Consider the following 25,612-nt stretch of genomic DNA (forward strand, 5'->3'; position numbering starts at 1 on the left):
ATAAAGCCCTTTTTTAGATTCTCCTGGACGTATTCGGACATGGCAAGAGTCTCTGGGGCAGAGAGAGGATAAATTCTGCCCCGGGGTGGAGTAGTGCCCGGGAGGAGGTCGATAGGGCAATCATAAGGCCTGTGAGGAGGTAGAGTCTCAGCTTGTTTTTTGCAGAAAACATCCGCGAAGTCCATATAGGCCTTAGGGAGACCGGTTACTGGAGGAACCACAGAGTTACGGCAAGGGTTACTGGGAACCGGTTTTAGACAGTTCTTGGAACAAGAGGACCCCCAACTCTTGATCTCCCCAGTGGACCAATCCAGGGTAGGGGAATGAAGTTGAAGCCAGGGAAGTCCAAGGAGAATTTCCGAGGTGCAATTGGGGAGGACCAAAAGTTCAATCCTCTCATGATGAGATCCGATGCTCATAAGAAGGGGCTCCGTGCGGAAACGTATGGTACAGTCCAATCTTTCATTATTTACACAATTGATGTAGAGGGGTCTGGCGAGACTGGTCACCGGGATGTTGAACCTGTTGACGAGAGAGGCCAAAATAAAATTTCCTGCAGATCCTGAGTCCAAGAAGGCCACTGTAGAGAAGGAGAAGGCAGAGGCAGACATCCGCACAGGCACAGTAAGACGTGGAGAAGCAGAGTAGACATCAAGGACTGTCTCATTATTGTGCGGAGTCAGCGTACGTCTTTCCAGGCGGGGAGGACGGATAGGACAATCTCTTAGGAAGTGTTCGGTACTAGCACAGTACAGGCAGAGGTTCTCCATACGGCGTCGTGTCCTCTCTTGAGGTGTCAGGCGAGACCGGTCGACCTGCATAGCCTCCACGGCGGGAGGCACAGGAACAGATTGCAGGGGACCAGAGGAGAGAGGAGCCGAGGAGGAGAAACGCCTCGTGCGAACAGAGTCCATATCTTGGCGGAGTTCCTGACGCCTTTCGGAAAAACGCATGTCAATGCGAGTGGCTAGGTGAATAAGTTCATGTAGATTAGCAGGAATTTCTCGTGCGGCCAGAACATCTTTAATGTTGCTGGATAGGCCTTTTTTGAAGGTCGCGCAGAGGGCCTCATTATTCCAGGACAATTCTGAAGCAAGAGTACGGAATTGTACGGCATACTCGCCAACGGAAGAATTACCCTGGACCAGGTTCAACAGGGCAGTCTCAGCAGAAGAGGCTCGGGCAGGTTCCTCAAAGACACTTCGGATTTCCGAGAAGAAGGAGTGTACAGAGGCAGTGACGGGGTCATTGCGGTCCCAGAGCGGTGTGGCCCATGACAGGGCTTTTCCGGACAAAAGGCTGACTACGAAAGCCACCTTAGACCTTTCAGTGGGAAACAGGTCCGACATCATCTCCAGATGCAGGGAACATTGGGAAAGAAAGCCACGGCAAAACTTAGAGTCCCCATCAAATTTATCCGGCAAGGATAAGCGTATCCCAGGAGCGGCCACTCGCTGCGGAGGAGGTGCAGGAGCTGGCGGAGGAGATGACTGTTGAAGCTGTGGTAGTAACTGTAGTAGCATAACGGTCAGTTGAGACAGCTGTTGGCCTTGTTGCGCTATCTGTTGTGACTGCTGGGCGACCACCGTGGTGAGGTCAGCGACAACTGGCAGAGGAACTTCAGCGGGATCCATGGCCGGATCTACTGTCACGATGCCGGCTGGCAGGTAGTGGATCCTCTGTGCCAGAGAGGGATTGGCGTGGACCGTGCTAGTGGACCGGTTCTAAGCCACTACTGGTTTTCACCAGAGCCCGCCGCAAAGCGGGATGGTCTTGCTGCGGCGGTAGTGACCAGGTCGTATCCACTAGCAACGGCTCACCTCTCTGGCTGCTGAAGATAGGCGCGGTACAAGGGAGTAGGCAAAAGCAAGGTCGGACGTAGCAGAAGGTCGGGGCAGGCAGCAAGGATCGTAGTCAGGGGCAACGGCAGAAGGTCTGGAAACACAGGCAAGGAACACACAAGGAACGCTTTCACTGGCACTAAGGCAACAAGATCCGGCAAGGGAGTGCAGGGGAAGTGAGGTGATATAGGGAAGTGCACAGGTGAACACACTAATTGGGACCACTGCGCCAATCAGCGGCGCAGTGGCCCTTTAAATCGCAGAGACCCGGCGCGCGCGCGCCCTAGGGAGCGGGGCCGCGCGCGCCGGGACAGAACAGACGGAGAGCGAGTCAGGTAGGGGAGCCGGGGTGCGCATCGCGAGCGGGCGCTACCCGCATCGCGAATCGCATCCCGGCTGGCAGCGGAATCGCAGCGCCCCGGGTCAGAGGACGTGACCGGAGCGCTGCCGCGGGGAGAGTGAAGCGAGCGCTCCGGGGAGGAGCGGGGACCCGGAGCGCTCGGCGTAACACTGGCCTCACCACAATCAAAGCAATATGTAGTCCGTAGGGAAGCTAGAATATGAGGGGATAAATTTAGAGGTAATGATTGTGTTTTGGATTCATTTAGGTGGTAATAGGAAAGTTGTTCGAAAGTAGCGAAGTTCTCTATAACTGTTGGAAGGGACAGGTCAGGTGTGGTTAGCAAAACAATAACATCATCTGCCTATAAGAAGGTAATTTGTTGTCTAAGGCCAATTAGGATAAACACGAACATCTAGTCGGAGGGCCCGGGCCAAGGGTTACATAGATAAACTGTATATCGGGGGGGGGGGGGGGCATGGGGAGGGGTTTGTGTTGGGGGACAGGGAACAGCTCTGCCTTGGTATCGCAAAGAGAAACTTCCCTGAGAGGCCCATTGTACATAAAATAGTGAGAAAAATAATCCGGCACATGCAGGACTAGGGTCAGGTGGTTGTAGATAGGAGAGGTGATGCTGAGATCCCTAAGGGAAGTGTATACAGGTGGTGCAAAGTCAGATGTGACTACAAATGTGAAGAACATAAGAAAACAAAAACTGCACTCACCATCCGGCGTGTCTTTTATTTAAAGATGTGTAGGCGTTCAGCGGACGAGGCGGGGGCACCCCAGGACAAGTTGTTTCGCACAAGGTCTTCCTCCGCCAAATGCCTACACATGATTGAATAAAAGACATGCCAGATGGTGAGTGCAGTCTTTGTTTTCTTATGTTCTTCCCATTGTACATAAGACTGAGAACGCATATGACCACTGAAGGCGGTCGAAGGCCTTCTAGGCATCCAATGTGAGAATCAAGGCGGTAGTGGCAGACAGATGTGGTGAAAGAAAATAAGCATTCTCCAGGTGTTCAGATGTTATCAGACATTTGCTTCCCTGAAGCAAACCCTGCTTGGTCCTGGCATACTAAATGGGGGAGAACTAAGGCAATTCTGGTGGCCAGCAATTTAGGAAATATTTTTAAATTTTGGTTTAGGAGGTATATGGGCTTGAAATTATAGGGACAATCTCTGGACTTGCCCAGTTTGGGTATAGTGGTAGTGAGGGCCTGTAAATTTTCCCTAGGCAGGGAACCAGAGAAATTTGCATCTTTGCAAAAGTTATGTTGATAGAGTGACAGACTAGTAAGTAAGTTTTAAAATAGGAGCTGGCAAACCTGTCCGATCCAGGCACCTTGCCAGCCGGGCGGAAACAAACTTCCTCTACTGTAATCTTGCTGTTGAGTACTTGGGTATCTGTCCATTTAACTAAGTGTACAGAGTCTAAATATGATTGGATTACTGTCTGAGAGTCTGGGGGGAAGGGATGGAGTAACCCAAATTATACAGATGTGCATAGAAGGATTGGAAGTCAGTAGCTATTTCTTCATTCTAGTAATATATCTCTCCCAAGGGTCTGCAATCACCTCCTTTAGTTGAAAAGCCACTGTATTCCTTACAACTATGAAGACTGTTATAGTGATATTGGAATAGCTACTGGAAAACAGGGTCTTTGATCCTATGTGCTTCTCTGGAAGGAAGATTTTTTTGGGGCACACAATATGTCACCTTTTAAAGACCATTCATGCCATTTACATTAAGGCTGGCTATCCTGATAACCATGGTAACAATAGTAAACAAAAGTAGGAGCTAAGCTCAGCAGAGATTGACCCTAAGCAAATGATTGGGCCACTTGAAGCGAGTCTTCACATCTACTCAACAGACGTACTGAGAATCCACAGCCATAAGAAATCTTAGTAATAGGTTGCAGAGCCCTGCTGGCTCACAGAGTGGCAGTAGAAAGATCAGAGTATGCCACAACTAAGATGTATTAAGCCGGAAGACCTCCATGCTTGTGAGAATATTCCATAATTCCATAAAAGTGAAGATATGGACTCATGCTAGTACATCTCAGGGAGCAAAGTCCTCCAGATGTTTCAGGCATGGGACCGTGTGCTTGATCTACTTCAACTTCCTGAGGAGAGCTGGAAGGTAGTACTGCTTTCATGAGTGATCGACCATGAATGGGTATCCCTGCAGGCTGGTGTGATTCTGGAACTCCCTGCAGTTCAATGTTATTGTGGTGGCTCCTGTCTTCTTGTTCCTAATCTTTAGCTTTAAATGAAAATGGTTACCCATTCACCCACACTAAACGCAATACACTGGGTTATAGTGTGGGTGAACAGGAGACCTATGCAAGATTTCTGACCAATAAACGTACCTGCAGTCCGGCACTTGGTCCCTCTGAAGTTCAGCTTCTTCCAGCGCTGAATTGCGTCCTGGAGACGGGCCCACCAGCTGTATTTGAATATTCATGGGAGCTGGTCACATGAGCGCTCAAGAGGCACAAGTGCTTAGGTGACCAGCGCCCATGAATATTCAAATGCAGTCAGCGGGCCTGCTTCCAGCACGTAATTCAACCATGGAAGAAGCTGAATTTTAGAGGGACTGGGTGCCGGACTGCAGGCACGTATATCGGTCAGAAACCTCACATTGGTCTCTTGTTCACCCACACTATAACCCAGTGTATCAGATTTACTGTGGGTGAACAGGTGACCATTTTGCTTCAAGAGCCACAACTTATTCTTCTAAGACATTGGCCCTGATTTAGTATTGTAAACCCAACCTGTTTTGTGGGGTTGTGCACTAAAACGTGTTGCATTGTGCCACAAATTGTGTCTGTGCCAGAATTTGCGCCAACATTTCCAAAAACCTGACCAACTCTCCATTTTACTTAGAAAACCAGAAAAAGGGGCATGGCCACCAGGAAAAGGGAGCATGGCCGCTGAACAGGGGCCCGTAATTTTCAAAAAATCACAACATATTTATTAATGTTTCCACAGATTATGTGATAGTCTTGAGCTCTGGAAACCCCCACAGCTCAGAGCCTGTATAAAAAAAAAAACTAAACATAGAGAAAAGAACAAAACGTAGGGAAACATTAGTAAATACCATGGAAAAATACCTGGCGGGAATCAAAACCCACAAGGAAACTATGCTCCCCTCAGTAATCAGGGACATTGTATGAATCTATGAGGACATTGTGTAAATCTGCGAATTCCTTAAATTTGCTTTCCACATGGTTAATTCTGCCAACAAGGTCATCCACTGTAGTTTTTCAGTGGGGAAACCCTGTTGTACATGTCCAGGAGAAAGTCTTGCGAAGGACAAGTAGCATAGATTTCATAGTGGTGTCCACAAGGGACTGGTCCGACACTGCTATGGTGCCCAACACATCACCCCCTTACACTTCCAGGGAGCCTTGAGTAATCCACCCCTGTAACTCAATATGCAGATCAGCTTCAAAGAGATAGGGTCATGAGAGACTGGTCTGACACTGCTATGGTGCCCAACGCATCACCCCTTTCCACAGCCAGGGAGCAGAGAGTAACCCACCCCTGTACCTCAATATGTGGATCAGCTGCAGAGAGATGGGGCCATTGCTTCTCTGGGCTGCACGATGGAGAGGCTGCCGGTGAGTGCAGGAAGGCACTCGGAGATGCTGCATGAATCCCAGCCAGGGCCGGACTGGCCATCAGGTAGACCGGGCATTTGCCCAGTGGGCCAGGCCGTCTGTCTGCCCTGATGCGATACACCTGTTTTCTGCACTACACCGGCTACTTCTTTCAAAGCCTCAGCCACCGTTTTGAAAGTAGTGGCCGGTGTAGCATAAAAAAACAGTCCGTTCTGCCTGCTCACTAACACACCCACCCAAACCATACCACAAAAAAGGGGCCTCACTCTGGGCAGGTGACTGGTCCTGGGCCCCAAGTGCAGTGAGCCGGGGCAGGGACACTGCTGCTTTAAGAGCAGCAGACGTCCGCATGCAGACGCGCCCCTGATGTCAGGGGCGTTCTGAGGAGGAGAGGAACCCGGAGCCTCTATGGCCTGCTAACCAAAAGCCTCCGTTACAAGGCAAGAGAGGAAGGGGGAAAGGCAGAAAGTATAAAGGAGAATAAATAAATCAGGGGGTGTGTGCAGAGGAGAAGGGGTCTGGGCAGAAAAATGTGAAGGAGGATAACTGAAGAAAGGTGTCTTGGAGGGGAGTAAGGGGTCTGGGCAGTAAAAAAAAAAGTATGATAGAGGATAACGGAAGGGGGGTGCAGAGGAAAAGGGGGATGGAGAGGGGCCTGAAAGCGATCGCGGGGGAGGGGGGTTTAGAAAAGGGTTAAGAAGGATGACTGGGGGTCTTGGAGGGGGGATGGGTCTGGGGGTGCAGAAAAGTGTGATGGAGAATGACTGAAGGGAGGGGGGCAGAGGAGAAGGGGGGCAGAAAAGTGTGAATGAAGATGAATAAGGCGTCTTGGGGGGAGTGAGGGGTCTAAAGGGGGCAGAAAAGTGTGGAGGAGGATGACTGAGGGGGTCTGGGGGGGATGAGTCTGGGGGTGTAAAAAAGTGTGAAGGAGGATGACTGAGGGGTTTTGGGGGGAGAAGGGATCTGGGGGTGGTTGGAAAAATGTGGAGGAGGATGACTGGGGGGGTCTGGGGGGGATGAGTCTGGGGTGTAGAAAAGTGTAAAGGAGGATGACTGAGGGGTTTTGGGGCGGAGGTATCCCGGGGGGGGGGGGGGGGGCAGAAAGTGTAAAGGAGGATGACTGAGGGGTCTTGGGGGAGGGGTGTGGGGGTGCATAATGAAAAGGAGGATGACTGAGGGGTCTTGGGGGAGGAGGGGTCTTGGGAGGGGGCAGAAAAGTGTGAAGGAGAATGATTGAAGGGGGTGTCTAAAGAGAAGGGGGCTGGGAGGGGAGAAAAGTGAAAAGAAAATGTACCCTGATCTGTGGCTCTCCAACTGTTATAAAACTATAACTCCCATCATGCCTGAAACTCTGCAGCCATTATGGGAGTTGTAGCTTAGCAACAGTGGGAGAGCCACTTTAACCGTTGTGATTTTAGACTATGCAGCCCATTTTTTTTTGTTCTTTTTTTGGTTCGGCTCCTGGGACCCACAACCAAAAAAATGGGCTTCATAGTCTAATATGCCCGGGCCTATTTTTGGTCACAGTCCATCCCTGCTCTCAGCTGAGTGCAAGTCCTTTACGCTGTGTTAGAAATCAATGGATGCCTGAGGCGAGGCAACTTCGTGATCATCTGAAAGAAGAGGTGCAGGGCTGCATCAGGGGTGGTTCAGGTGAATGGGAGCCGGGAGCTCACCTATTCGTGCTCTGATGACTGTAAGGCTGCGGATGCGGGTCTCTGAATATGATCAGCGCCATCTTGAGAGGGAGTCACACTGCGGTACAAACAAAATCTCACCGCCTTCCTCCTTTTTCCTGACATGGCAGAAAAGTAAGAGACAGTAGAAGGATCCTTTTATGCGACCGTAATCCTCAGCAGCCAGGCCAAACATCCTTCATTTTTTTATTTAAGTTTAAGTGTACCTGTCATTTGCAAAAACATTTTACATAATGTAGATATTAACATTATGGGGGAGATTTATCAAAACCTGTGCAGAGGAAACATTGGCCTGTAGCAACCAGTCAGATTGCTTCTTTCCTTTTTAAAAAAAAGACCTCTGAAAAATAATAGAAGCAATCTGATTGGTTGCTATGGACAACTGCTCCACTTTTCCTCTGTTTAGGTTTTGATAAATTTGTAATATGCACTGGTTACAAAATATGTATATTTTTGTGTGGAAAAATACTGTCTTGTCCCTGCAGATATTGCCTTTGTGTCTCTGTGAGGAGACCAAATAAAGGAAGTGGGGGCAGGACAAGCAGGCCTCTGTGCAGGAGGGCTTGTCAATTATCCTGCTGTGTGAGGCTGGGGTGAGTCACAGAGCCTCACTGAACAAAGCCCTGTCTGTCCTCAGTGTACAGAGCCCTGCTTGTCCTCACTGCACAAAGCCCTGCTTGTCCTCAGTGCACAGAGCCCTGCTTGTCCTCACTGCACAAAGCCCTGCTTGTCCTCAGTGCACAGAGCCCTGCTTGTCCTCACTGTACAGAGCCCTGCTTGTCCTCAGTGTACAGAGCCCTGCTTGTCCTCACTGTACAGAGCCCTGCTTGTCCTCAGTGTACAGAGCCCTGCTTGTCCTCAGTGCAGAGAGCCCTGCTTGTCCTCAGTGTACATAGCCCTGTTTGTCCTCAGTGCACAGAGCCCTGCTTGTCCTCACTGTACAGAGCCCTGCTTGTCCTCACTGTACAGAGCCCTGCTTGTCCTCAGTGTACAGAGCCCTGCTTGTCCTCAGTGCAGAGAGCCCTGCGTGTACTCAGTGTACAGAGCCCTGTTTGTCCTCAGTGCACAGAGCCCTGCTTGTCCTCACTGTACAGAGCCCTGCTTGTCCTCACTGTACAGAGCCCTGCTTGCCTCAGTGCACAGAGCCCTGCTTGTCCTCAGTGCACAGAGCCCTGCTTGTCTTCAGTGTACAGAGCCCTGCTTGTCCTCAGTGCACAGTGCACAGAGCCCTGCTTGTCCTCAGTGCACAGAGCCCTGCTTGTCCTCAGTGTACAGAGCCCTGCTTGTCCTCAGTGCACAGAGACCTGCTTATCTTCAGTGTACAGAGCCCTGCTTGTACTCAGTACACAGAGCCCTGCTTGTCCTCACTGCACAAAGCTCTGCTTGTCCTCCGTGCACAGAGCCTTACTTATCTTCATTGCACAAAGCCCTGCTTATCCTCTGTGCACAGAGCCCTGCTTTTGCCATCCACACTTTCTGTATTTTGTCTCTGCACAGAGGCAGTAGCTGCAGGGACAAGACAGCATTTTCCACCAACAAATATACACATTTATTAACCAATGTATGCTATTAATATATACATAATTTGGTTATCTACGTTATATAAAGTTTTTGCAAATGACAGGTACAAGTTAAAATTAGCTTAAAGTACAGGGTGGGTCATTTATATGGATACACCTTAATAAAATGGGAATGGTTGGTGATATTTTCTTCCTGTTTGTTGCACATTAGTATATGTGAGGGGGGGGGAACTTTTCAAGATGGGTGGTGACCATGGCGGCCATTTTGAAGGCGGCCATTTTGAATCCAACTTTGTTTTTTTCAATAGGAAGAGGGTCATGTGACACATCAAACTTATTGGGAATTTCACAGGAAAAACAATGATGTGCTAGATTTTAACGCAACTTTATTCTTTCATGAGTTATTTACAAGTTTCTGACCACTTATAAAATGTGTTCAATGTGCTGCCCATTGTGTTGGATTGTCAATGCAACCCTCTTCTCTCACTCTTCATACACTGATAGCAACACCGCAGGAGAAATGCTAGCACAGGCTTCCAGTATCCGTTGTTTCAGGTGCTGCACATCTCGTATCTTCACAGCATAGACAATTGCCTTCAGATGACCCCAAAGCTAAAAGTCTAAGGGGGTCAGATCTTAGATACCTTGGGGGCCATTCAACTGGCCCACGACGACCAATCCACTTTCCAGGAAACTGTTCATCTAGGAATGCTCGGACCTGACACCAATAATGTAGTGGTGCACCATCTTGCTGGAAAAACTGAGGGAACGTGCCAGCTTCAGTGCATAAAGAGGGAAACACATCATCATGTAGCAATTTCGCATATCCAGTGGCCTTGAGGTTTCCATTGATGAAGAATGGCCCCACTATCTTTGTATCCCACCACACCATACCATCAATTTTTGTCTTCCAACAGTCTTGGAGGGATCTATCCAATGTGGGTTAGTGGGTCACTCGATCTGACCCCTTAGACTTTTATCTTTGGGGTCATCTGAAGGCAATTGTCTATGCTTTGAAGATACGAGATGTGCAGCACCTGAAACTACGGATACTGGAAGCCTGTGCTAGCATTTCTCCTGCGGTGTTGCTATCTGTGTGTGAAGAGTGGGAGAAGAGGGTTGCATTGACAATCCAACACAATGGGCAGCACATTGAACACATTTTATAAGTGGTCAGAAACTTGTAAATAACTCATGAAAGAATAAAGGTACGTTAAAACCAAGCACATCATTGTTTTTCTTGTGAAATTCCCAATAAGTCTGATGTGTCACATGACTCTCTTCCTATTGAAAAAACAAAAGTTGGATTCAAAATGGCTGACTTCAAAATGGCCACCATGGTCACTATCCATCTTGAAAATTTTCCCCCTCACATATACTAATGTGCCACAAACAGGAAGTTAATATCACCAACAATTCCCATTTTATTAAGGTGTATCCATATTAACCCCTAAAGGACCAAGCCCATTTTCACTTTAAGGACCAGGCCAATTTTATTTTTGTGTTTTTGTTTTTCTGCCTTCTAAAATCCATAACTCCTTTATATTTCCATCTACAGACCCATATAAGGGCTTGTTGTTTGCGTGACCAATTTTACTCTGTAATGAAACCTCTTATTTTACCATAAAATGTACGGCAAACCCCCCAAAAAATTTTTGCAACGAAATTTAAATGAAAAACACAATTTTGTAGGGTTTTGTTTTCACACTATACACTTTACGGTAAAAATGACATGTGTTCTTTCTTCTGTGGGTCAATACGATTAAAATGATACCAATGGCTAGATACTTTTATATTTTTGTACCGCTTAAAAAAAATCTAAAACATTTTGTACAAAATCAGTAATCAAAAATCGCCCTATTTTGACCACCTATAACTTTTTCATTTCTCCATATATAGGACTATTTTTTGCGCCGTCATCTGTACTTTTTATCGATACCACATTTGCATATATAAAACTTTTAGATCATTTTTTTATAAATTTTTTAAATAAAATGTGACAAAAAAGCATTTTTGTACTTTTAAATTTTTTTTACGTTTACACCATTCACCATACGGAAAAATTAACATTATATTTTGATAGTATGGACATTTACGCACGCGGCGATACCAAATATGTTTATAAAAAATTTTTTACACTTTTTGGGGGAAAAACTGACAATTTTCATTTTTATTGAGGGAGGGGATTTTTCACTATTTTTTTTACATTTTAATTTTACATTTCTCAACTTTTATTTTACACTTTAATAGTCCCCATAGGGGACTATCTATAGCAATCGTTTGATTGCTAATACTGTGCAGTGCTATGTATAGGATACAGCACTGATCAGTATTATTGGTGATCTTCTGCTCTGGTCTGCTCGATCGCAGACCAGAGAAGAAGACCCCGGGAGATGGCCGGAGCCAGGTGAGGGGACCTCCAGCCGCCATGCTGGAGGATCGGATTGCCGCAGAAGTGCTGCGGGCGATCCGATCATCCATTCAAAGTACCGCACTGCCGCAGATGCTGTGATCTGTATTGATCACGGAATCTGAGGGGTTAATGGCGGACATCCGCACGATCGCGGATTTCGGCCATTATGGGCGGGTCCCCGGCTGCTACTAGCAGCAGGGAACCTGCCATGTATGACGCGATCATACACAGGACGTAAATATACGTCCTGGTGCAGGAAGTCCCGCAAAACCAGGACGTACAATTACGTCCGTGGTTGTTAATGTGTTTATGGCACACCCTGTAAACATACTGGGTGGCCCAGTACGGGAGGTGTTACCCCGTACCCATGCTGCCCTGTCTGGCAGCCTCCGTTCAGTGTCCCCTGGACTCCCTTGTACTTGTTTCCCCCCTGTACATATGTTCTGCATTGTAATGTATTATAAAATGTCTTGTTGCTTTAAGAGTTGTACCATGTGATATGTCATGTGATTGTTACCTAGGATGTATCAGTGACCAAGTGACCCCAAGAGTGACCTATGGGCTCCCTGCTAGTCTCCCTCATATAAGCCCTGGGTGGAGCTAGCTCGCTCTCTTTGGAGATAAGTCTTTGCTGAGGTCAGTCGTGCCTAGTATGTGTGTCCAGAGTGTTGGAGGCCTCAAAGTCAAGTCCTGCAGCCCCCATCAAATGCAAGTAAGCTACTGTCATAGCTTTGTAAGTCTTCAGTCAAGTCAAGTCAGTTCCTGTCATCTGTCAAGTCAGCGTGGCCTACATTACATTGGCCAGTCCCAGCAAGCCCTTAAGGTCTCTGAATCACTGGTCAACTCCGTGGGCCCTGGCTGAACTGTATAGACTTTACCATCTGTCTACCCTCAGTAAATCTAAATCCGTAACTTGGCGTTGGAGTCATTATTGCCCCCATGCCTAGCCCAGAATCTAGCGATATACCTTCGGGTGGTATCAAGGATAAACCATGCCATGGCATCACGAATACAAGGAGTAAATGCCATCTGCCCCTAGGGTAACAACATCTGCCCTCATCACACCCTGTTACCACAATATGAAACATAATATAAATAGGGTATTGCTCTAATTGTACTGAATTGTGCAGAATAAAGATAATTTATCACACTGCAAAGTGAATGGTACAAAAACTAAATCCCTCATCATTTGCAGCATTGCAGCGTTTCACAGTACATTTTGTAGTAACGTGGAGGGTGTCTTTTTAAAGTACTATTGGTCCCACAAAAAACAAGCCCTCAAGTGGCTCTGTAAATGTGAAAAAAAGATGGAAACATCATTGACGGGGGAAGTGGTTAAACCATGTTAAAGATATAATACAGACATAATACATGGGGTGGTAAATTACAAACTGGAGCAGTTAGACATAATAGATTTCTCTAGAGCTGAAATGGTAACTATTTAAATGACTTAATTGGTTGTGATGTGTGAAGTTCTTAGGTCTGGAATCAGTCTGTGGTGACACTGTGGTGGAAAGTTACTTGGAATGGTTAAAAAAAAAGATACTATATGACTATCAAGAACAAAATCCTACTGAACTATAAAATGAACAATAAAACATGGGGTACTCTTCATAAAAGGGAAAAAGCTTTCTAACCAAACTGGTAAGTATACTTTCACTATTACTGGGAATGTTATTATGCAGCTGAGCAGATTATGCATTTATATGGAGGGATTGGTTCACCATCGATTATGTACGGACAGCTTTACAGGTCAAGCAGGAAATCTTCTTTACTAGTGGTGTCGCCATTTTCACGGCTCATATATCTCCTTCCTACACACATATCTTGCTCCATCTATCACCAGTAGTAGAAGCCATCAGTATCCCTTTAGAACAGTTGAGTGGGATCAGTCTAATGTACTCGACTGAAAACAAACAAACCAAAGGCTTTTTCCTCTGCATTTTCTAAAGCCTTTGCTACACAGTAAATGTCATTTTTGGCATTCAGCTCTATTTAGCATCATTCTGTTTGTGTGTCAACGTTATCCCACAACCTGAATATTTTGAGAAAAGATTTTCAAATAAAGCTCTGCAAATGTTCTCTGCTGGGACTCATTGAGAGATATAAGGAAACAACAAGGCAGATATAGTTGTTGTAGTCTAAATTTACCTCCCGCTTGGTCCCTAATGAGACAAGTGTGGACAAACAATGCTTTTCTTTAGCTAAATATAAACTTCCCAAGATACCTGAGGATAATCTAACTTGTTTGGTCTATATATGCATGTCCCTAGATAGCAGCATGGCTGGCTTCCAAAAATACTTCCTGCCAGAGATAATATAAAACCCCCAGGAGCTCCAATAAGTGGCTATGTCAGCATTTTATAAAAAAAAATAATAATAATTCCACCAAGCTGCAGTCTAATTTTAGCCATATATTCTCAGATTGCAGTAATCCTTCCCTCCTGCCACATTCCCACTATAATTATGGTAAACGAAAAGGACAAATGGGGCATTTTGCTTGCAATTTAAAAAGGTTGTGTGAGATTAAGGGTTATTTTAGTCGGTAAAAAAAAAAAAAAAAAAAAAACACCTTAATCCCTCACAATGGCTTTTAAAGTTTGTTGTGTGTGGCATATAAATCTTTCTGACAGCTTTACATATTGGAGGTCTTAGGAGTCTATAATCTTTTCTGCTCTCAGGGTACTTTTAACCCCTTAAGGACCGGAGGTTTTTCCGTTTTTGCATTTTCGTTTTTTGCTCCTTGCCTTTAAAAAATCATAACTCTTTCAAATTTACACCTAAAAATCCATATGATGGCTTATTTTTTGCGCCACCAATTCTACTTTGTAATGACGTCAGTCATTTTCCCCAAAAATCTATGGTGAAGCGGGAAAAAAAATCATTGTGCGACAAAATTGAAAAAAAAACGCTGTTTTGTAACTTTTGGGGGCTTCCGTTTCTACGTAGTACATTTTTCGGTAAAAATGACACCTGATATGTATTCTGTAGGTCCATACGATTAAAATGATACCCTACTTATATAGGTTTGATTTTGTCGGACTTCTGGAAAAAATCATAACTACATGCAGGAAAATTAATGCGTTTAAAATTGTCATCTTCTGACCCCTATAACTTTTTTATTTTTCCGTGTATGGGGCGGTATGAGGGCTCATTTTTTGCGCCGTGATCTGAAGTTTTTAACGGTACCATTTTTGCATTAATAGGACTTATTGATCACTTTTTATTCATTTTTAAATGATATAAAAAGTGACCAAAAATGCACTATTTTGGACTTTGGAATTTTTTTGCGCGCACGCCATTGACCGAGCGGTTTAATTAATGATATATTTTTATAATTCGGACATTTCCGCACGCGGTGATACCACATATGTTTATTTTTATTTTTATTTACACTGTGTTTTTTTTTTTATTGGAAAAGGGGGGTGATTCAAACTTTTAATAGGGGAGGAGTTAAATGATCTTTATTCACTTTTTTTTCACTTTTTTTTTGCAGTGTTATAGGTCCCATAGGGACCTATAACACTGCACACACTGATCTTCTATGTTGATCACTGGTTTCTCATAAGAAACCAGTGATCAACGATTCTGCTGCATGACTGCTCATGCCTGGATCTCAGGCACTGAGCAGTCATTCGGCGATCGGACAGCGAGGAGGCAGGAAGGGGCCCTCCCGCTGTCCTGTCAGCTGTTCGGGATGCCGCGATTAGCCGCGGCTATCCCGAACTGCCCGACTGAGCTAGCCGGGAACTTTCACTTTCACTTTTAGCCGCGCGGCTCAGCTTTGAGCGCGCGGCTAAAGGGTTAATAGCGCGCGGCGCCGCGATCGGCGCTGCGCGCTATTAGAGGCGGGTCCCGGCTTCACTATGACGCCGGGCCCGCCGTGATATGACGCGGGGTTACTGTGTAACCCCGCGTTATATCAGAAGAGCAGGACCAAGGACGTACCGGTACGTCCTTGGTCCTTAAGGGGTTAAAGGGAATCTGTACCAGCACCATACACGCTAACCTGCTGGTACTGGGTAATAGTGTAGGTGTAAGCACTGCGGAATCTGTAAGCGCTATATAAATAAATAAATAAATAAATAGGTGATGCTGATTCTAACACTGTCCACCTTTTTTTCCTAAATAGACCCCTTCTTCAGTTATAGTTCAAAATCCAGAAATGTAAATGAAGAGCTTCGGCGCACAGGGGGCGTTTCCAGCCCCTTGGTGCGCTCTTCTGCCAGACTGCCTTTATAAATATGCATGTATCTGAGCTCTGTTCAATCCAGGAAACATGTGACCGCCACTCACTCACTCTTTTTAAGCGCCGCTTATGACAGGTGCTTCAACCACATTTTCTTCTATCCAGCACTTCTGAGCTCTGTCCCCACATATACTGGTCACATAATTGTGGCATCATCACATGTCTTACATCACCAGCATGTAGCGGATACAGAACAGGTACTGGTCACTGCAGTTATGTTGTGTGTGAAGATCTCTGCTTCTAAGTGACTGCCCAACCTGGACCTGCTCTACCAGCTTTGTGTGGTGTTCCACACTGCTCTGTGTAGGTGGCGAGCCAGGGTCCCGTACAGGAGATCACACAGTCCTAACGGTCGAACCCCCCCTGATCTGACACTTTTCCCCTATCCTTTGAATAGGGGATACATTTTTCTAAGCTGAATTACTTCTTTAATGATCATAGGGCATAAGGGTTTGCCCTTGGTCTCAAACGGCAAGGATGTACAGGTACATCCTTTGTCGTCTAGGGGTTAACAAAAAATAAACACAAGTATATAACAGCAAATCAACAATGTGTACCTCATGGTCTTTTAGTTTTGTACAATTATTTGCCACATACTGAAAAATTATAAAAAATAACAATAAAATAAGTGAAGAAATGTTCTGCAATACCCTTGAACATATTCTGTTTTCTTTATGCTACCCTTGAGGATAATGAAAAGAGGCATACAGATACTGCAATTTCTGCCGATTAGTGCACATTCTAGAAGGAATTTGATTAAGAAAATGAAAACCTATATTTATTAAAGAAAAGAATGGTGGATTTCTTCAAACTGTAAAATCGTTTTCATACTTACTTCTATAAAATACTAAGCAGAGATTATGTCATTGTTTGGATTGCCTGGCAGCTCACGAACAAGGTATAGTAGTGAGCACTTCTTTACATTTTACATTTCTATATAAATTATAGCTACTAATAATATACTAATGCTACTTAGCAATTTAAAACTGCCATAAAGTCTTTTTTTTTATTGGCAATTCAAGATAACATTAGCCATAGCTACTGTATACAAAATCCTACTGCACAATGGATATAAGGATAGGGCCGAAAGTCTCCAACAACATGTAATTTAATGTTTAGCACTGAAATAAAAATATCACATTGTCAATTAGGTGTGATTTTATCCCTGCAAGAGTACACCGCTTATTTCAGGGATTATGTCAAAGGAAAATATGCTCATATAGAAGTCCAATGGAAGCTCGATATTATAAAAAACACGGTTTGAGTTTATTAAAGGGAAACTGCTAGCCCGTTTACGCTGACATCTCTGACAGTATAACATGTCAAAGTGATGAGGTGGTCACCAAAGATGTTCATATGCCACCACTTCCCATGCCCAAATAGTGCTAATAAGTATAACATACTGCACTATGCAAGTATTGTAGTGTGTGATACAAGCATTTAATCATTGTTCCCTAGTGAGATTAAAAATTAAAAATAAACACAAGTTTAAAAAATGTAAAAAAAACATCCAATTAAAAATGTCTTATTATGAAAAACAGAATATCCATAACCAAATGTTGAAATAATGCAAAAATTGCTGTTATTCATTCATAACCTTCTCTGCAAAAATAAATATAAAGAGATAAAAAAAAGTTCCATATACCTAAAAATTAGTAAATTAACACACTAAAAACATCAACTTATCCAACAAAAATATAAGCCCTCACATAGCTCCATTAATGGACATAAAAAATAAAGAAATAAACTAAGGCTGGATTCATATGCTGTTTTGGCATCCTGCAGGAAAGTAATTTCTTTTCTATTATCCTAAAGAAGCTTTAGGACATTTTTCAAGAAAAAGCAATAAACAAAAAAGAAAAACAGGCCCTATTGACCTGATAGAGAGAAAGAAATTTCCATCCATAAAGCCCAGCCCTTGAAGATTTGTGCTTGAACTAGTGCATGGAATACTGTTAAAAAATTTAAAACAGGGTGTTAGGCTGTGATACCGATACTTATAAGTAATCATTATGTTTTTTTTATTTTATTTTTTTACTGTACTGCAATTTATTGTATTCTGTGATTTATGCTAGCAATTTAATATATCCTACAAAACCAGAACAGGATGGTTCTGCTATAGTACAATGTTATTTATTTGACCTAAACCGTGTCACAAAGTAGACTACCCATTTATTTCATGCTGAGTTCACTTTCTACATCATTTTAAACTGAACTTTCAGCAAAACATTGATACAAATGGGCTGATATTCCTCATTTTGAAGACTTTTGTTGATACAGATTGATGCCTGAGGACCAAATACGATTTACCACTCTAACCAGTATACCACAGAACTGTAATTGAAACTCCAAGAAGAAACCACTGCAGAATAATTGAATTGAGAGTCTAATCATCTGTTTCCATCTAACCCTGACTTCTAAGCAAGCTCATATTTATTACAGAAAACTACAGTTTCTCCAAAAGAAAAAGAAATCTTTTCCCAGCCAGAATACGAATCAGAATAACTATTAACCTAACACGTAATCTACAGAGTACCTTAATAACCATATCCCAGACTGGAATGAACAAAGTTCAGTCTCTGCATGCAGAATGATATATTGCACAATGGTCTACAGATCACTAAATGAAACTATAGCTATAAAAATATATTAGCATATTGGTAGAATGCCCGCCAACTTTTTCAGAATGTTTCTGAAGCATTTAATACTAGACAAGTAAGTATGCCCAATATTGAAAACAAACAAACAAACAAACAAACTAAAGAACCAGCACAGGTACTACACATGAATTATACATTGAATTCCACTTTGTCCTCCAAACAAGATCACTCACACTCATTGTAAACCACATCACTGACATTATCAAATGAGTCCATGAGTCTAGTACCACATGAGCAGACGTATGTGAGCACCTTGAAATCCCAGAAGTGTTATGTTACTGTCAGCAGTGAGATCAGCCTAAGTTCTCAGTTTCTTTAGGGCGCTATTCCAGTTCCACTCATTATGACCTTTTGACTTTGAACCAAGTATAAATACCTATTGTCATAAAGCAAGGCTTCTCAAGAATGTTTGGACACAGTAGCCCAACCAGTGGACTAGGCTAAAAAAAAAAACATTTTCCAAAATTATCACCTAAACCCAGAAGGTCATTAAAATAGTCAGAAAATAATCTTTTTTTTTTTTTATTCTTTTTTTTTGCCAACCTAGAGATCAATGTAGCTACAGAGGTTAAGACAATGGCCTTTATTAACTTCTGTCAAAATTGCCAAATAATTTTCAACCGGGGTGTGTCTCAGAATTTAAAGAGCAATACTGTAGAGAATTAAGAGGTGGTTATGGTTAAGGTAATAACCTCCCTGACTTATTTATTTTGGAATCTAATTCCTGTTCAAACTTTAGACCCTTAGATTTTCAATGGTTAATCATAAAGTCACTAACCCGCCTGACTGTACACTGTATAAACTGCTAGTTCTGCCTTGCACACATAGACATCGGACGTAGCATGGCGGCAGGGTGGGAGGCCCCTGTACATAGATCGGTGAAGTTTCGTGTACGGGGATTGTTTGAAAACAGCATGGAAGATGTGCTCCATGGCGCTGTGCTGTGTGCCTGGCTCAGTACTGTAGGGCCTTTTTTTTGTGGGAACAATTGTACTTTGTGATTACCTTTTATTTTACCGTAAAAATGCACAGTGAAGCAAAAAAAATTATATATTATTTGTAATAGGAAACTTTAAAAAAAACTTTAGGGGGTTTTGTTTTTACACAGTATGCTTTATGGTAAAACTTTCATGGTATCTTTACTGTATTCTGTGAGTCAATACAATTACAACAAAATGCATATTTATATATTTTGTGCAATAATAGAAAAGGTAAGTATGCTTACAATCTACTTTTTCTGACCTCTTTAACTTTTACACCTATGAGGTTGTTTGAGGGCAAATTTTCTGCATTGTGATTTGTATTTATTTATTTATTTATTTTTTGTACCATTTTTGATGTCTTTAAAAAAAAAAAATTAATTTACATTGTTTACCGTACAGGATCAATATTGCTATATTTTAATAGTTGGGACAATTTGGGCAATCTGAGCAATACCAAATATTTGTAAATAACATTTTTTTCTATGTAACCTTTGCTGAGATTTGCAAGTTAGCTGCGCCTTGGGCCTTTTATTATTGTTCTTTGTTTCTTTTACTTTTAAAGAAAACTTGCTTTTCTCCCTGAAGAAAGACTCTGTTGTTCTTTTATTCTGTTGTTCCTTTTACTTAACCCAATGTGTGCCAAGTATTATCTTGTGTATATCATGCTGTACATTATTGCATATAAACATATATCATGTATAGTGCTTTTTTGACCAGCTGGAGGTTGGTTGCACCCAGACAGCATGGAAACCAGCAAATCACACCTGCTCATTTGTGTGTAGACCCTGTATCGGGGTGGGGAGGGGGCAAACAGTACTAGGTTTGTACTACTGTTCCAACAGGGGGAGGAGTTAGGATCACATAAAATGGCACAGGAAACATGTGGTGCATGAACAAGTATTGTAAGCCCTGTCAGTAGAGTGAGGGCTTTTGTAACCTGGGAGCTGGCGTCAGCATGCCCATGGGTCACCTTTGCTAAAGAATATGAAGGCTGTGTGATTGGAGCTGCTAGAAAGTGCAGGTCAGTAACGATCAGTGGGAAAAAAAAAAAAACGTTGCCTGTCTCCCCTCCTCCCCATAAACTCTTTGCGGGGGTACGCACTGCCTGATCCCTTGCCTTTCACACTTACCCAATATCATGTCAATTCTTACATGCACGTTTTCATCTTCTCAGTTCCTATATATATATATATATATATATATATATATATATATATATATAATTCTTTTTTATTGAGGTGATTGTCACCAAAAAGGAGAGGAGAAATGGGAAATAAATAACCAAAATATTTTAATGGTTCTGTACACTGAATGTCTCTATGTGGGAAGTAATTCCCCATCTGGCCTCAACACTGTAAACAGGCAATAAATGAAATTACAATAAATCTGACTTTCTTTTGTAGAAGTTGATGGCTCATGCTTTTGTTGAACATATTGTCCTGAGCTTGTAAATTTCTTCAGCGTGACAGTTAAATCATGATACATTTCTTAAATAGAAATAACAGCTTCTGTTTCATGGCTTTAGTTGTTTGTACTGCACTAACAGATGGCTCGTCATGGCCTTGGCCCTCAATCTTTATATCTAAAATTCTGGATCTATTGTAAGAGCCAAGAATACCTAATGAACATTTCGTTGCTGTCTATGACATTAATTTAGGCTTATGTTTAAAAATAAAATCAATAAAAAAATTAGTTGAATAGAATTTATTACTTGTACTTAACCATTTCAAAGTATATTGGGACATGGGGGTTGTCTGTTTTAGACAATTTCTTTATGTATATTCTATGCTATATTTGCTGTGAAAACATTTCTCCTTTTTGTGGATCTTAAAGTCGCTTACTGACTCTTTAGCACCCTTCCCTGATTGGACCACACTCTTGTTACTTTGGAAACCAAGCTACAGAAATGTTTCATGGAGCTGGTCTGTCATTTAACTTAGGTCCTGGACTCCAAAATCAGATATATTTGCTTTATTGCAGTGATGTTTAATATGTTACCTGGGTGCAACTATTATCTCTGCTCCAGCTACAGCACTGCCCCCAAAACATACTCTATTGGTATTGTTGATTTCAATTATATATGTACCTATATTAAACTATTATAATGCTAACATAAAAAATAAAGTTTGTAGGTATTAAGGGGGATTTCACATATATCTGGTGATGCGACTTTGCCTACTGATGGCAAAGTACAGCAGTTGTCTATGGTCAGGCACCCTGTTATTACGGCAGGCAAAATACTGCAAGATGCTTTGCCCAGTCTGTTGTGTCCAGCCATGGTTATCATGATTAAAGGCTGAATCAACACAAAACGTGTTGGTTTCTGTATTTTGTGTTTCATTCCTGTAATGGAAACCTAATAAGTCTACAAGTGATTTCTTTTTGCCCATGGTTGTAAGCTGGTGTTTCTCTGTGCTGTTTTACATACTGGACTGTGCTGGCGTGGCACTTCCGTGCACACACCCTGGCACTCTGCAGTGAGATGGACTCATTTGTGTATTTCTATGCTAATATTAAAGGTATAGAATTTGCAAAGATCAATTATAAGGGATATGATTTTACATGTTCCTGACATATAGAGAAGAACACCTTATTCTACATGTAAAGGAGTTTGAAGAAAACCTATAGTAAGATAGCAAAAATAAAGTAATACATTTCAGTTTCGTCTTTCCTAACGTTTTATGCACCAATGTGGGAATTTATCAATAATTTCTTCAGAAAACTAGTGTAAAAACATAATTTCTTTACTCAATGCTGCAAATCAGTGGTTACTTAAAGGGGTACTCCGCCCCTGGCATCTTATCCCCTATCCAAAGGATAGGGGATAAGATGTTAGATTGCCTCGGTCCCACTGCTGGCGACCCCGGGGATCGCCGCTGCGGCACTCCGCCATCATTACTGCACAGAGCGAGTTCGCTCTGTGTGTAATGACGGGCGATACAGGGGCCGGAGCAGCGTGACGTCATGGCTCCGCCCCTCATGACATCACGGCCCGTCCCCTTAATGCAAGTCTATGGTAGGGGGCGTGACGACCACCACGCCCCCTCCCATAGACTTGTATTGACGGGGGCGGGCCGCAACATCACGAGGGGGTGGAGCCGTGACGTAACGCTGCTCCGGCCCCTGTATTGCCCGTCATTACGTACAGAGCGATCTCGCTCTGTGCAGTAATGATAGCGGGTGCTGAAGCAGCGATCCCCGGGGTCCCCAGCGATCTGACAACTTATCCCCTATTCTTTGGATAGGGGATAAGATGTCTAGGGGCAGAGTACCCCTTTAAATATCTGAGAGTATTTTTCACCAAAACCTACACAGAAACCATTGACATATTTCTTCCTCAATCATTATAATTTTTGATGTGAAAAATATATTTGACGTTTAAAAACTATGGATATAGAGCCACCTTATACCATATGATATGTCCAACATATACTCAAGATAATGAATTTAAAAGTCTTACCTACAATCATGTGGTTGCATACATCACAAAAAGTGGGCTTTTTAAAGATGTGTTCCTGAAAAACATGTGCTTTGCTGTCAGGTGGCTGTGGGACTTTGGTTGGAGTTGACGGCTGAGTCTCTGAGCTTTGGATCTGACTGGCATTGGTTGGACTACCTTCTGGCTCCAAATCTACTTGGAATTTCATTTCATTACTAGTTCTTTGGAAGAAGTTATCAGCGCTTTTACTGCGTACACTCTTGGTCTTGAATGACAGTGATTTCTTTAGTTTCTGAAGCTGTAAACAATAAAGAAAGATTAGCAAATCAGATATTTAGCCATCATTTTTTTATATTTGTATCTGTGTGCAAACTGCTAAAAAACAGAATACTTATGAATAAAAAAAACTGAATATCCTTAAATGTTTCATTATCCCTGTCTGCTACAAAGGCCACCCTTTTATGTCTCTATGTTTAATTGACTTTATTGTAAAAAGAGAGACTCTTCTGATAAGTCTTACATACATATGATTAAGGGCCGTATTTCATGGGCTGACCCTGCACAGTAAACAAACACTGATCTAGTAGATCGGCAATAATTTACAGTGTCTTTGCATGGCTTGAGTGTCTTATGGAAGGGGACACACAAACAATTGCTGGACCATTCTCAAAGCTCTGTGTTACTATCAGCGTTCGGCCACACATTTCCCATCACATGGGAAGATCTGTGGCTGACAGCCAATGATTTTTTTTTTACCTGATCAGCCAATGAATGAGCGTTTGCTTCTTTCTCAGCCTATTACACAGGCAGATATCAGCCTATTCGGCTCTTAGTTGCCCCGTGTATTAAAGGCCTAAATAATTGGGGAAGTCTCGGATCATCATTGACTTCCCGAATGAAAGGGCTCTATAGAACACTTACATTAAGAATGACTTAAAACAATGGCTGTACATCTTTAAATTCCCTTTATCTCACAGCATCAAACAAGTCTATATGTTGCACTACAAGCTTTCATCTTTTTAACACCTAACCTGGTTTAGGTAATTAGAAAAATGCAATTACATTTCATGTTAAAGCATAGTGTCAGTTCTATCATAAAAATATGCAGTGTGACTTTTTATGTAGGCATAACTATAAATAATGAATTCTAGAAAATACACTTAAGTCAATTGATGGTTACATTTGGACAAATTCATAAAAACACAGTTAATAGTATTGTAAAGAGTCTTAGTACATATCATAGTCTGTCTCATACAAAGGTTAAAATACCTAAACACAGTGAAGAAGATGCTAAAAATTTATAAAATCCCACATGTCGGAAGCTTACTGCTAGACCATAAGAAGCACTTCATATTTTTTATTTTTTATTTTTTTTTGGGGGGGGGGGGGGGGAGAATTACTCTGTACTGTTTTTTTTTTAAATTTTTTAAATTTTTTTTGCCTCTCTCTTATGCTAGGGAAAATACAGTTTACCAGAGGAAAAGCACAATGTAGAGTTCTACAGGGAAAACAATTTTTCCAACATTGTAATATTACAGGGAATACAGTTATTAATGAAAACAAATGTGAAAAGAGCATATCGTCATGGCCATAAATGTTGGCACCCCTGGCACCACTTTTTCTAGAAAATGAAGTATTTCCCACAGAAAAGGATTGCAGTAACACATGTTTTGCTATACACATGTTTATTCCCTTTGTGTGTATTGGAACTAAACCAAAAAAGGGAGGAAAAAAAGCAAATTGGACATAATGTCACACCAAACTCTAAAAATGGGCTACACAAAATTATTGGCACCCTCAACTTAATATTTGGTTGCACACCCTTTGGAAAAAAGAATTGAAATCAGTCGCTTCCTATAACCATCAATAAGCTTCTTACACCCCTCAGCCGGAATGCTTGGCCACTCTTCCTTTGCAAACTGCTTCAGGTCTCTCTTATTGGAAGGGCGCCTTTTCCCAAAAGCAATTTTAACCCCTTAAGGACACATGACGTTCTCATACGTCTCCATTTCCGAGTCCTTAAGGACACATGACGTATGAGAACGTCATGTGTTTTACCGGCCCCCCGCAACCATCTGGAGCGGAGCCGGTCCCCGATGCCTGCTGAAATCGTTCAGCAGGCATCGGGGCATATCGCCCAGGGGGGTCATTATGACCCCCCATGTCGGCGATGGCCGCAGATCGCTGGACAATTCAGTCCAGCGATCTGCGGCGGATTCCGGGTCAATCGGGTCTCCAGTGACCCGGTGACCCGGAATTATTGGCTGATCGGGGCCGTCAGAGACGGCCCCGATCAGCCAGAGCCAGCAGGGGTGAGGTGGCACTGGTGCCACCTCACGATCGCCCTGATTCGTCGGCCGGATTACCGGCCGACCAATCAGGGCGCCTGCTGCGGGTGTCACTCCCGCAACCCGCTCCGCCCCTCTTCCGGAGGACGTGAGCGGGTGCGGGACGTGCACCCCGGGTGCTGGGGACCCCGATCCCCGGCGCCCCTGTTGGGATCGGGGCCCCAGGAGCAGTGGCGGCGGCGGAGACGACGAGGGACTGACCTGTGCGGCGAGGATCGTTGGAGGTGAGTGACAGCCTCCTGCTGTTGCTTAGCAACAGCTCCCAGCATGCAAAAAGGGCATGCTGGGAGCTGTAGTTATGCAACAGCAGGAGGCAGACCACCACAACTCCCAGCATGCCCTTATGGGCATGCTGGGACTTGTAGTTTTGCAACAGCTGGAGGCACATTCTTTCTATGGAAAAGTGTACCTTCAGCTGTTGTGTAACTACAACTCCCAGCTTGCACAATCAGCTAAAGTGCATGCTGGGAGTTGTAGCGGTGCATCTGGTGGTTG

At 43.3% G+C, this 25,612-nt stretch overlaps 1 protein-coding gene across 2 annotated transcripts in view; it reads right to left on the reverse strand.

Annotated features, from left to right (window-relative positions):
• The window catches only part of STAC (SH3 and cysteine rich domain), a 288,021-nt gene that overhangs the window by 157,700 nt on the left and 104,709 nt on the right, over positions 1 to 25,612 (reverse strand). For both annotated transcript variants that reach the window (XM_056520385.1, XM_056520384.1), the window contains exon 2: positions 22,791 to 23,067. In XM_056520385.1, coding sequence (XP_056376360.1) covers positions 22,791 to 23,067 — 277 coding nt within the window. The remainder of the gene's footprint in view (positions 1 to 22,790; positions 23,068 to 25,612) is intronic.

This window comes from Hyla sarda, chromosome 5 (assembly GCF_029499605.1).
Source record: "Hyla sarda isolate aHylSar1 chromosome 5, aHylSar1.hap1, whole genome shotgun sequence".
Lineage (NCBI taxonomy): Eukaryota > Metazoa > Chordata > Amphibia > Anura > Hylidae > Hyla > Hyla sarda.